This window comes from Canis lupus, chromosome 11 (assembly GCF_011100685.1).
Source record: "Canis lupus familiaris isolate Mischka breed German Shepherd chromosome 11, alternate assembly UU_Cfam_GSD_1.0, whole genome shotgun sequence".
In the NCBI taxonomy this organism is placed as follows: Eukaryota; Metazoa; Chordata; class Mammalia; order Carnivora; family Canidae; genus Canis; species Canis lupus.
The window spans coordinates 13,289,939-13,302,272 of NC_049232.1; the positions used below are offsets into that span (position 1 = coordinate 13,289,939).

Genomic DNA, 12,334 nt, shown 5'->3' on the forward strand with positions numbered 1-12,334 from the left:
ATCTTTGTGGATATGACTACAGTGCTATACAGTACATTGGCCAATTTTATTTAAAAGTTTCATATAATTTATTTCAAAATAAGTACATGCATATATATTTACACACACACTTATGTGTGTGTATGTATGTCTCACTGTGTGTGTGTGTATACACACAAAACAAATCTAGCTGACCGTTTTACTGGGGCAATATGAGAAACTATGCGTACCATATACTCAAACTGTATATGCTATATATAGTGAAAAAGCAGTAAAATGTCCCTTTCTTTTCCAGTCTGTGAATAATCAGTAATAGGAACAAGATGATTTTATTAGCCCATCTGTCCATCCATCCATCCATCCATCTGTCATCTACCTGGTTGTGTATCTGTATCTAATCCATCTATGGTTATTATATACTTGTATATATTTATTTAAATGTATGATCTATACTCTGTGTATTTGTGTTTTATATAATATAATAACATCTATACTTATATAGATAATTTAATCATTTTATTCCTTTTTATTGATAGGATACTAAAGAAAGTAGCATTTTACTCCTTTTTTAAAGGCCCCAGATAATTTCTCTATATAAAAAAGTTGTTCAGAGCATCATTCTTTATGTACCTGGATAAACATGCTAATGTTAAAAGCTGGTTTGGATTCTAAAAGTGCTTGCTTTAAAACATTTTACTCCTCTTGAATATTTGATTTCTGGCCCTAAAATTTTTGTGATTAGTATTAGGTGAGAAAAAATACAAGCTATACATGTTACAGGTAAGTAACTTTCAACAAAGATGCTATTGGCATTTTGAGCTGGACAGTTTTTTTTTTTTTTTTTGTAGAGGACTGTTCCAAATACTTCATGTTTAGAACTTCTGTCTTCTTGGGCACTAAATGAAAGTTATACCTCTGCATACAGCCCCAAATTCTTTTCCCTGCAATTTTCAAATGCCCCAGGAGGAGACAGTATTATGCATTGTTGAAATTGCTCTTACAGGTAATTATTAAGAAAAAAGAATTTTGGACATAAAACTGTCCAATTGCCTTGAGAGTAAAAGAAAATAGATAAACATTGTAAATAATCTAAAATACATTTAAATAATTGATAGTAAATTTTTACTTGTTTTTTATTATAAAATGATCAATTTAATGTATTTTCGGTTTTATTTTATCTTTATACGTATTGGTGGTGAGGCTTGCCTTCTTCATATTTGTAGATCTCTTTCTAGCTTAGACAGTTAGCCTAAACTCCTAGAAATATTAATAGGTACTGAATGAGAACATAGCTAGCTAAAATATAGTGTTTTATTATATATATATTTTTTATTTTTCTTCTATTATGTTTTGACATCTTTTTTTTTTTTTTAAAGATTTTATTTTTTTTTATGATAGTCACAGAGAGAGAGAGAGAGAGAGAGAGGCAGAGACACAGGCAGAGGGAGAAGCAGGCTCCATGCACCGGGAGCCCGACGTGGGATTCGATCCCGGGTCTCCAGGATCGTGCCCTGGGCCAAAGGCAGGCGCCAAACCGCTGCGCCACCCAGGGATCCCTGTTTTGACATCTTAAAAAAAATCTTTCTGACTGGGGAGAGACTGTTCCTGCTGGGGCTAGCTAATCTTAGACATAGCAAAGGACTCAGTTGGGAGCATGCCTTTGATCTGCAGAGTATCCAGTCCAGAGCCTTATCTCCTCTGTCTGGCCTGTGTATTCTAAGAGACAATCTTCTTTGTTAATCATCCCATGGGTAGGTACAAGACAAGAGAGACCATATAGTCCAAAGACCCTGGAATTATTTGCCATGAGAATTAATCCAACTAGTTAATCCTGAACTGTTTGTCCTGCCTTGCCTTGGCTTTCTGTAGAAATGCCAATAAAGGTTGGCCTAAGCTCCCTTTCCTTTGTTTCTGTCTCCCACCACTTGAACCAAACATGATACTTCTCCTGTGACTCCCTTGTCTAGGACCTGTGAGCATAATAAACTTTGTTTTCCTGAGCTTCTTCTGTGTCCCCTCTTGGGGCTACACCTGAGTGACTCTCTCTTAAAAGAACATAAAACAAGGGTGTTGGGATCCCTGGGTGGCGGAGCGGTTTGGCGCCTGCCTTTGGCCCAGGGCCCGATCCTGGAGACCCGGGATCGAATCCTACGTCGGGCTCTCGGTGCATGGAGCCTGCTTCTCCCTCTGCCTGTGTCTCTGCCTCTCTCTCTCTCTCTGTATGACTATCATAAATAAAACAACAACAACAACAACAACAAAAAAACAAGGGTGTTATATATAGCTTTATGAGACACTGTACCTGAAAAAAGTTATTGTAACTTTTGATATAATTAAGGATACCACAGGAATTTCAGTATCTGCTCATATTTTTGTTTCTTCTATGTAGTTCATAATCCTTGTTTGATTGGTTTTATTTAAGAATTGTTTGATTGAAAATTCTGCAGGCCTTATGATATATATCAAATATACAGATTTGAGTGCATTCATCATTTTTATGCTTATTGATTTTCTACTGCTACTAACTGAAGCATGTTATGGAACTTAACTGAAAAATGTAATAATAAGGAACAGATTGTGATATTCTAAAAAGGAGATCCTAGAATATGGTGGTATTAAGCAAAATAATTTTTGTGTTTTTTTTTTTTTTCCCACATAATACAAACCAGAGGGGGCATACTCAGGGCTGTCGAGGTACCTCTGCATCCTCAGTCTTTGTGTGTAAGGTGACTGCTGGTCTGGCTGTTATCTCCTAGCTAGCCAGCCAGCTAGCAGGAAGAAAAAGGGCCAGGACAGCACACATTCATTTTGGAAGTGAGGAGTGGCAAACCTTATGTCCACTCCTACCTGGAACTTAATCACATGGCCACACCAAGCTGAAAGAGAGGCTGGAAATGTAGTCTGTAGTTGGACAGCCATTTTAATACTGAGTCCTTCTATTATTATAGAATGGAGGGCTTGGTTATTGGTGGGTAAATAGTAGTTCCTGCTGTAAACACATATATAGTTTCTGTAGAACATAGTTTTCTATAATAATTACCACCCCAATTCCCCAAATTGGTAACACCATCTTTTCAAGTTCAGTGTAGCACAAAGCTCTACCAGAAATATCCTTTGAAATTGGATTAAAACGTCAGTTAACTGGAACCATTCTACTTGGAGCCTTGTCATAACTGGATTCACTTTACACATACACTCCCTCCTTCTCATTCACATTATACACACAAAGACATGCTTTACACATTGTTTGTTCATACATAAAACAAACTTTGATTAAAAGCCAAGTGTGTTAGGTATGTTAGGTGACGTAAATGCGTTGGTAATATTGTTTCATCATTGTTCATGTTTAAAAATATAATCCTGAGTTCAGCAAAATATTTAATGTTCAAAAAAAAGAGGGTGCTTTAAGGATTTAGTGCTTTCTGCTCTGACCTAAAAGTAGACATTTAATCCTATAAATGCCAGTAAAAATAGTACTTATAGAAGAATTTGGTATATTTTGGTTCTGTGGACTCTATATTTAACTTCATCTCTTGTCCTGTGGATATTTTTCCTTGGATACCTGTGACTAAACATCATATGCATAGTAGTTGTGAAAGGGTAATAATGTCTTGAGGAAATACAAAGTCTTTTTTTTTTTTTGAAAGATTTTACTTATTTATTCATGAGAGACACAGAGAGAGAGAGAGAGAGAGAGAGAGAGAGGCAGAGACACAGGCAGAGGGTAGAAGCAGGCTCCATGCTGGGAGCCTGATGTGGGACTCGATCACAGGACTCCAGGATCATGCCCTGAGCCGAAGGCAGATGCTCAACCACTGAGCCACCCAGGCATCCTGAGGAAATAAAAATTCCGTCTTTGAACTCAAAACAGAATTATTCCTTTGTGAGATACTAGTTCCTCAAGATGAAGTTCCTCACTGTATCGTTAAATGATTCACTCTGTGCCTGCTCGAGGAAGCCTACAATTTCATATATAATGTATTCTCGAAAGTATACATGAAGGCACATCTAAATGTTGAACTAATTGACTAAGAATATGGTATGTTTCCTGGTATGATTTTTTCTTTTTACATATTTATGGGATCAGTGAGTACCTGAATATAGCTTAATGTTCATGATTAATGTTCATGATATATAAATTAATGTATTTCTTCACAATAAGAAATATTGGGCACTGCTATTGATTTCCATCCCTGTGCTCATATCATGGGTAATGAGCCCTATGCTATTTAGCATTAGTATGAATGCTTGTTTTTTTCCTATTCATTTTTATAAAATAAGGACAAAATTCAGAAGAGTATTACAGTATCTGTATGAACAAATACTGTGTGCATATGTGAGACTGAAATTTTGCTTAAAAGGTTTACTGCCATTCCTTTAGCTGCTTTAGAAAAGGAAGTTAGGGGTATATGGTAGAAAATTACATGTGTGAAAGTAGATGATTGCCTATTCTGTGTTCAGCCGATGTGAGTGGGGCCAGTTACTATCACAATTTAAAAAATATGCTATCATTTTTCTGTTTTTCTCATAAAAATTATACATGCTTATTGAAAAAATGCTGGAAATTCAGAAATCACATTCTATTTTTTATTCTTTTTACTGTACTTGTGAAGAAATACATTAATTTATATATCAAATTGTCTTCATACACTTATTCCAAAATTTTCTGTACTGTGTAATTTGGGATACTGATGCTGCCCCTTTGGATTTTTCTACGTTATTTTCAGTTTTCAATGCTGAAGATTACTGTAGTTCATTTGACTTCTTTACATAGTAAAGCTGTTAAATCTTTATTTTGATTTGTTATTCACCTGTTCTTTGTATATGGTAAACTTTTTCAGCATACAGAGGTTTAACACATTTTGTGCTGTCTACTCTATGTAAAATCTTTTTCCACCTTTTTTTTTTTTAAGATTTTATTTATTTATTCATGAGAGACACACACACAGAGAGGCAGAGACATAGAGGGAAAAGCAGGTTCCTCATAGGGAGCCCGATGTGGGACTTGATCCCCAGACCTGGGATCATGCCCTGAGCCAAAAGCAGATGCTCAACCGCTGAGCCACGCAGGTGTCCCTTTCCACTGGTTTTAAATGCTCAGAAAGGAGTCTATAAATTGGGTGATATTTTTTCTTGTTTTATGGTTTATATCTACATTTAAAAATATTCATAATTTAATTTGGTTATAAGGTAAGTGGCTAATAACCATTTTCCCCCTCTAGTTAGAGCCAGTTATAGAATAATATGTTTCTTAGTTTATTTCATTTTTAATATAGTCCAGATATTTTCTATGTGTTCAATCTACTTATTAGATTACATATGAGCTCAAATGAGAATACATCCCATAATAATGAAGAATTTAAAATTAGGTGGTGATTGGGAAAATAATTTGTATTCCAGTTTTTTAATTTTCACATTTTTAATTTTTTTATTTTCACTTTTTTTTGTTTTTTATTTTCACATTGTATTCTGGTTTTTAATGTAGGAGTTCTGGTTTTGAAATTTATCTTAATCGGTGTTTGACTGTAGTTTTACTTTGTGTATTGTGTGCAATATTCCAGCAAAGTAAGAATCTTTCCATTTTTGTAAGTGGGCTAACATATTTATTAGTATTATTTTCTACTTTGAATCCAGGTGAAATGCTAAATACGTCATTGAGTTGAAGATTTGAGATTTCTTTGTCATTGAAGTTTTTGCTGCGTAGTTGGAAGCAAACAATTTTGCTTTATTTAAAGATTTGTTTATTTGAGACAGAGCGAGAAAGCACGAGCACATGCGTGGGAAGGTGGGCAGAGGGTAAAGGCCAGGGAGAATCTCAAGGACACTGCTTGCTGAGAGAGGAGCCCGAGGCAGGGCTAGATTACATGACCCTCAAGAGTGGATGACCCCTAATGGACTGAGCCTCCCAGGTGCCCCCCCTTTTGCTTTATTTAAATGTATTTTGTGCTCTTTTTTTCAACCAGCGTAGCGTTTTACATAATACATCTTTAAAAATTAATTCTTGGTAGACTGACATATTTTCTTTCTTTTTCAAGGGAAAAATTTATATACAAATGAATATGTGGCAATTAAACTGGTAAGTTCGTGTTTCTTATTTTTCCTTAATTGATTTCCTGTTTTGTCTTTGATGGTTAGCTTAATGATTCAAGCATTTGGACATAAATGTCCTTAGTCTTCAGGATTGCATTCTTTGAAAATACATTTCCAGGTAGCTTCCAAAAAATCTCTGCTTCTATTGATATTTTTTTTTTATATGGTTTGACCTTCAGAGATTCAGAAATTATTGATGTGAGTGGAGGATAACGGGGAAAGCAAACTCCCATGGGACCTTTCTGTAGTCCTAAATGTGCCAACTCTGACATCTGTAAGGCAGCTCTTATCTGGAGGAATTGGGATCTGGGAATTTTTATAAGACTGAACTTACTTCAGGCACAACTTTTCTCTCTGGTTTGCCAGCCAGGTTTCCCTGAGGTTAATCATGGTTTGGTTTTTCCAGTCTGCTAGCCATTGTCAATCTTGCTTCTGCCAAAATAACCACTGTTATTCGGGTAATGTGACATTAATATATAAGGAGAGACTATTAAAATAAGAGGCAGTGGAGAGAAATAGAAAAACTTTTGGGATGAGATAGAAAACTGTACTACTTAATTTGAAGTGTCTTTGTGATTGTAGACCAAGCTTCACTGTAACAAATGCTATTTCTTTCACTGAGAAGTAAAGATGCCCAAGAGGGTTGTGACTCCACCAGAAGAAACTGGCTGACTGACATGTAGTTTGGGGCTGGCTTTTATCTAGATGAGTTCACTTTAGTTTTAAGATTTGCTCTTTAGCTTTAGGATAGGAAATCTAGTAGGTCATCTCTTAAGATTGACCCTGACAATTAAAGGTGGATTTACAGTAATCATTCAGTTCATACAATCAGTCAAGCTATCAGAGATATAAATATTTAGAAGAGTTAACTTTCTAATTTAAAATGAGGTATTTTACTATGACATGCTCAGAATGCCCAAATCAGTATAGACACGTTTGGTCTCTATAGGCTGATCTGCATAGAAAGCTAGTTAAAATGACAAGGTTCCCTTCTGAGCATGAAATCAGAACAAGGGTTGCTTTGTATGAATCACAATAGGGAGGCCCAGGATGTAGGCATTGGACAGTGTTTGAAAGGGCATTGCTGACTTTCACTTCTTTGGAATTCTTCCTTTTTCCATGTTCAAGGGCAGCAGTCTAGGATCTAGACATTGTGTGATGTTGGGAGTGGGAGTGGCACACAAGGACAGGAATGTGGCAACACCCGTAATTCTGTGTACTGCCACAGCAGCCTATAGTGAGCAGCTCTACTCACAGAAGCTTGTGAATGTTGTTGAACTGATATGCTAAGACCTATCAACCACTGTTTCAAAGCAGGAGCCACTGCTTTAGGCTCACCTGTCCTTGTGTGTTCCAGGAATTAATTTGGTGACCCTTAGATCTTTTTATTCTCAGATTTGGGACTTATTTACCCTCTTGGCACCACTGATGCCTTAGTAAACATTTAGTATGTCATCATTTTAGTCTTTTTGTTTTTAAAGATTTTATTTATTCATGAGAGACACAGAGAGAGAGAGAGAGGCAGAGACACAGGCAGAGGGACAAGCAGGCTCCATGCAGGGAACCTGATGTGGGACTCGATCCCAGGACTCCAGGATCATGCGTTGGGCCAAAGGCAGGTGCTAAACTGCTGAGCCACCCAGGCATCCCATCATTTAGTCTTATATATATACACATGTACTTACAACTCTTTTTAGTTTATCTTTGTGCCATGTCACTATCCCCTTAGTTATTTTTTCCTTTTTTTTGGACAGTCTCCCTCTGCTCTGATTTGCCCCTTTTTTATAAGGCACAGTGATCAACACTACATAAATAATAGGGTTTTTTTTTTTTTTTTTTTGTTTTTTTTTTGTGGAAATGGCAATTTCTTTTGATCTATGTCTGGTATTTTGAAGTTTATAGAATCACCTTTGCCTTGAATTCATCCAGAACTATATTGGTGAGATAGAAGACATTTCATATAAACTATTGGAGCATATTTTGGTAGTTTATTAAATATTTATGTATATAAAATTTATAAATAAATAATAAAATTTCCTTATATATTTTCTTGTTTGTATATATTTTTAATGCATAACATAATTTTGTTCAGAACCTGCCTTAAAAGTTATCAGTTGAAAATGCTATATGTCTCTCTACCTTCAGTGCCATCTGATTTCTGTATTTTGGTACAAGTAGGGGCATTTTGATAACAGTTGTGTTCAGAGAGCATATTTCAGTGACTACTTTCCATTCTGCTCTCTCTTAGAAAGAGTTTCACATTTATTTAATCTTATCCTAGTTCAGATTGATAGTTTGTTTCTGGGTAATTTGTTAATCTGACCTTAGCTTGTACTCTCATATGTTGTTGTTTGCACTTATCTAATAACCTGGTGTTCATGAATAATGAAAATGTCAGCCTGTTAGACTTTTGTTATATGGTGGTGTAATAAAATTTTATTGCTAGTAAAGTACTGGAATCAAGCTGAACTGACCTAAATTAGATCTGAGTTTCTGTTTTTATCTGGGAGTTTTAGTGAGTGAATAAGTTATGTATTTAATTTCACTGGTGATTGTATAAGGGGCATCTTTCATTACATTTTATGGTTATGTACTTCTGTATAGTTAAGTGAAGAATTTATAGATATTATAGCCACTCACTATGTGGAAGGAACTGTTTTAAGTCGTATAAATGTATATATGTATCAAATAAAATAATCATATGCATATAGGTATAATGAGAAGGATAAAGTGTTATCCCTCTAATAGAAGGAAGACACTGAGAAGTACAAAAAAGTTAAGTAATTTGCCAAAGCCACTCAGCTAGTATGTAATGGATTTAGGATTCAAACTCACAACAGTGTAGTTTTAGTGTCTGTGCTTTTAACTGTTTTACTCTCCTGCCTCTCAAGAGCTGAGCTCATTGTTTTCTCTTAAAATAATACTTATGACTATAATTGTTCCCCTGGGATTTTACACATTCTTTTTCTGAAGTCTTTTTCATGGGTTATAGTTTTCATTAGGATATGCCTTGGCCATAGATTTGTTTTTAGTTCTTTTTGTTTGGGATCTGTATTCCTCCTGAGTTTGTGGTTTGCTGTCTTTCATCAGTTCTTGAAGATTCATAGGAGGTACTTCTTCACTTGTTGCTCTTGGTCACTTCTCTCCCTGTTGTCCTCCTGAGACTCTTATGAAATGTCTGTTAGACTTTCTCCTTGTGTTGTCTAGGTCTCTCATTTTTTCCCCTGTATTTTCTGTTTTTCTTTCTTCATAATGCATTCCATATAATTTCTGTAGAGGCATTGTACATTTTCTAGTTCTGTAGACATTTTCCCATGTATCTTCCAAAGTCTTTCTTCTATTGTGTTACTTTGCTGGCAGACTGAGTTTGCAAATTCAGTTATTGAAGTCATAGAAAATTTTTTGAAGTTCTGTTGGTTTTGTTTAAATATTGTTATTTTGTTTTACTTTCCTACTGGATCTTGTACAGATTTCCTGTTACTTTATGATATAGTTTCCTGTTTTCTGCAGATATTTTCACACATTTATTATTTATTTCTTCTATCTAGAGTCTTGCTTTTATGTTGTTTCTCTGAGTGTATAAATCTCACAAACATGTTGAATGAAAAAAAGCTAGACACACACACATATAAAACATGCTGTATAATGTCAGTTATATGAAATCCAACAACAGATGAAACTCATCCAAAGGTGATAGCTTTGAGCTTCCCTCAGACTGCTTCTGAGGGAAGGATGATGGAAATGTTCTAAAGGTTTTTTGAGGTGGTGGTTGTGGGAATATATGTAGTTAACTAAACTCATGGACCTAATGCTTACAAACTGTGTGTTTTATTGTAAGCTATACCCTAGTTAAATTAAAAAATCTCTTGTTGCTCCTGTCAAAATTTTCATACTTTCATCTTTGTTCTTTCTCACTTGTCTATGCCTTCTTTTAATCTAGAACCTTTACATGAGAAATACACAGTTCAGAGATGAATTCTTGGAAAGAGGAGAAAGAGTAAGGGCTATCATTTCCCTAGCCATGAATGTTCAGAGTATAATTTTCTTCAGGGTCAAAAAGTCAGACATATAGATTTCTTTACTGCTTCATCTAATAGCCACTTAACCTTATGTACATTTATGGCATCAATTGATTTTAACTGAATGTAAAGTTGATTTTTTTTTTTTTTGTAAAGTTGATTTTTATGTGGATCTGACAACCTTAGAGAAAGAGAAACCTTAGAGAAAGATGCCTAGTAGAATATTAAATTATATAAGAGTTGACATTAAGATTTAGAACATTTGGAATTGGGGCTTAGTGATGTTTTAATAATTTAAATATTTTTTGTTATTTTTGTTTATTTTTTTAATTAGGAGCCCATGAAATCCAGAGCACCACAGCTACATTTGGAATACAGATTCTACAAGCAGTTAGGATCTGGAGGTAAAGTCTTGTATTAATTTTTAAATTTGTAACAAATTGTTATAATAACTCTTCGGTTTAAAAGAATAGTATTTTAAATTTGGTTAAAATGAATCACTTCTTTAAGGCTATGCTTACAAGACATTTCCTTACTAGAGTCTTAATGTTCTCTTTTTGTTTTAATTATGACTTTTTTTGGAGCTTACTTGGTTGGTGCTAATATGAATAGGGAACATTGTGAAAAAAATTTAACTTGAAAATACAAGATGCATATGACTTCTAAAGTCTTAGCCTTTTTGGTGATATTATAGTTACTGAAATGACTTAGGACAGTGGTAGGCTGAAAAGTGGCCCATAAAAGATACCCATATCATAATCCTTGGAACTTGTAAATTTACCTTTGCAGGAATGATGAAATTAAGGATTTTGTGATGGGTAGATTATTCTGAATTATTGGATAGCACCTCAATACAGTCACAGATGTCCTTGTAAAAGAAAGACAGATATTTTATATACACCAAGGAGAAGGCAAAGTGGTTTTAAAATGCAGATTGCTTATATAGCCATAACAGTGAATGCCGGCAGTCACAGGAACCTGGAAGAGGCTTTCAGGATTCTCCCTTAGAATCTCCAGATAGAACATGCTCCTACCAATACCTTGATTCAACCTAATGAGAATGATTCCAGGTTTCTGGCTTCCAGATCTGTGACAAAATAAATTGCTGTTTTAGCCACAAGTATGCAGTAATTACATTGTCTGTATGAAGTTAATAAAGGTGATTTTTTTTTTTTTTTAGTACAGGTGTATTTTTATATGAACTCTAAAATTAATGAGCAGGGATATTTTTTGCCATTGGAAAAAAGCTAATAAGATTTCCTATAGTATGTTGCGTTGCCTTTATGTAAATGCCTCTCACAGCTGTACGTTTTCTGTTCACTTCTGTTCTGACTGTAATGGCTCTGTATGTGTAGTTCCTTATCAGGTAGGGATATTTTGTTTCCCCGGATTTAATAAAGTGGATTTATTTTCTTGTGTCTTTTTGTAAGCACATGTTTTTATTCTAGTTGATAGAGCTGAGCACTTCTTAATACGTTATTAATTTTGCACATTCTTTTCTTTCTTTTTTTTTTTCCATTCTTTTTTTTTTTTCTAACAGCATACTTTCCAAATGAGTAGTCACTATAGGGACAATAAGTTGACATTTTGTATTAATATTTTTATCACTGAAGTCTTCTCATAATGCATTTTTAAGTCTGATAACAGCCCTCTAGGAGTTATCAAAATTATCATTGACAACTGAGATTTAAGGGATAGGGGGATAAAACTAATTATGTATGAAACCATACATATTAGTTAGTACTAGCAAGTGATAGCCCTAAGAAGCTAAGTGAAAAAAAAAAAAAAAAAAGAGTTTATTGGCTCATCTACTGGAAATTCAGGGAAAGGACCTATTATTAAGACATTATTGTATCCAGGACTTCAAATACTGCCATCAGGAACATTCTTGAATTTGTTTCTGTGCTCTGTCTTTGTGTATGTATGTAACTTTCATTTTCTGGTTGGCTCTTTTTATGAGATGGCGGAGGTGGTTACCAGTAGCCTAGCTTAGCAATTACCATGTCATTTTTTTCCCTAAAAATTCTAGCGAAAGTTCTAGGACCGAATCTTACTGTCTTACTTTGGATCTCATGCCTTTCCTTGTTTTAATTGCTGAATTTCATTGCCCAGGTTTAGATCTTTTGCTCATCTCAGGAGCTACTGATGACTCTGGGACTAAGAATGGGGCTACATGGTTGCCTATTGGGAAACTGAGGTGTTAATCAGAGGAAGATTGGATGCTGGGGAAATAAAGACAGCAGATC

General features: G+C 34.9%; 1 protein-coding gene across 14 annotated transcripts in view; it reads left to right on the top strand.

The window, feature by feature from the left end:
* CSNK1G3 (casein kinase 1 gamma 3) overlaps window positions 1-12,334 on the top strand; it is a 107,884-nt gene that overhangs the window by 36,735 nt on the left and 58,815 nt on the right. For 12 of the 14 annotated variants that reach the window (XM_038551985.1, XM_038551986.1, XM_038551979.1 and 9 more), the window contains 2 exons: window positions 6,015-6,055; window positions 10,423-10,492. In XM_038551985.1, the coding sequence (XP_038407913.1) occupies window positions 6,015-6,055; window positions 10,423-10,492 (111 nt within the window). Of the gene's footprint in view, window positions 1-827; window positions 983-6,014; window positions 6,056-10,422; window positions 10,493-12,334 lie in introns of all 14 variants that reach the window. The other 2 variants (XM_038551992.1, XM_038551987.1) reach the window with 1 other exon arrangement.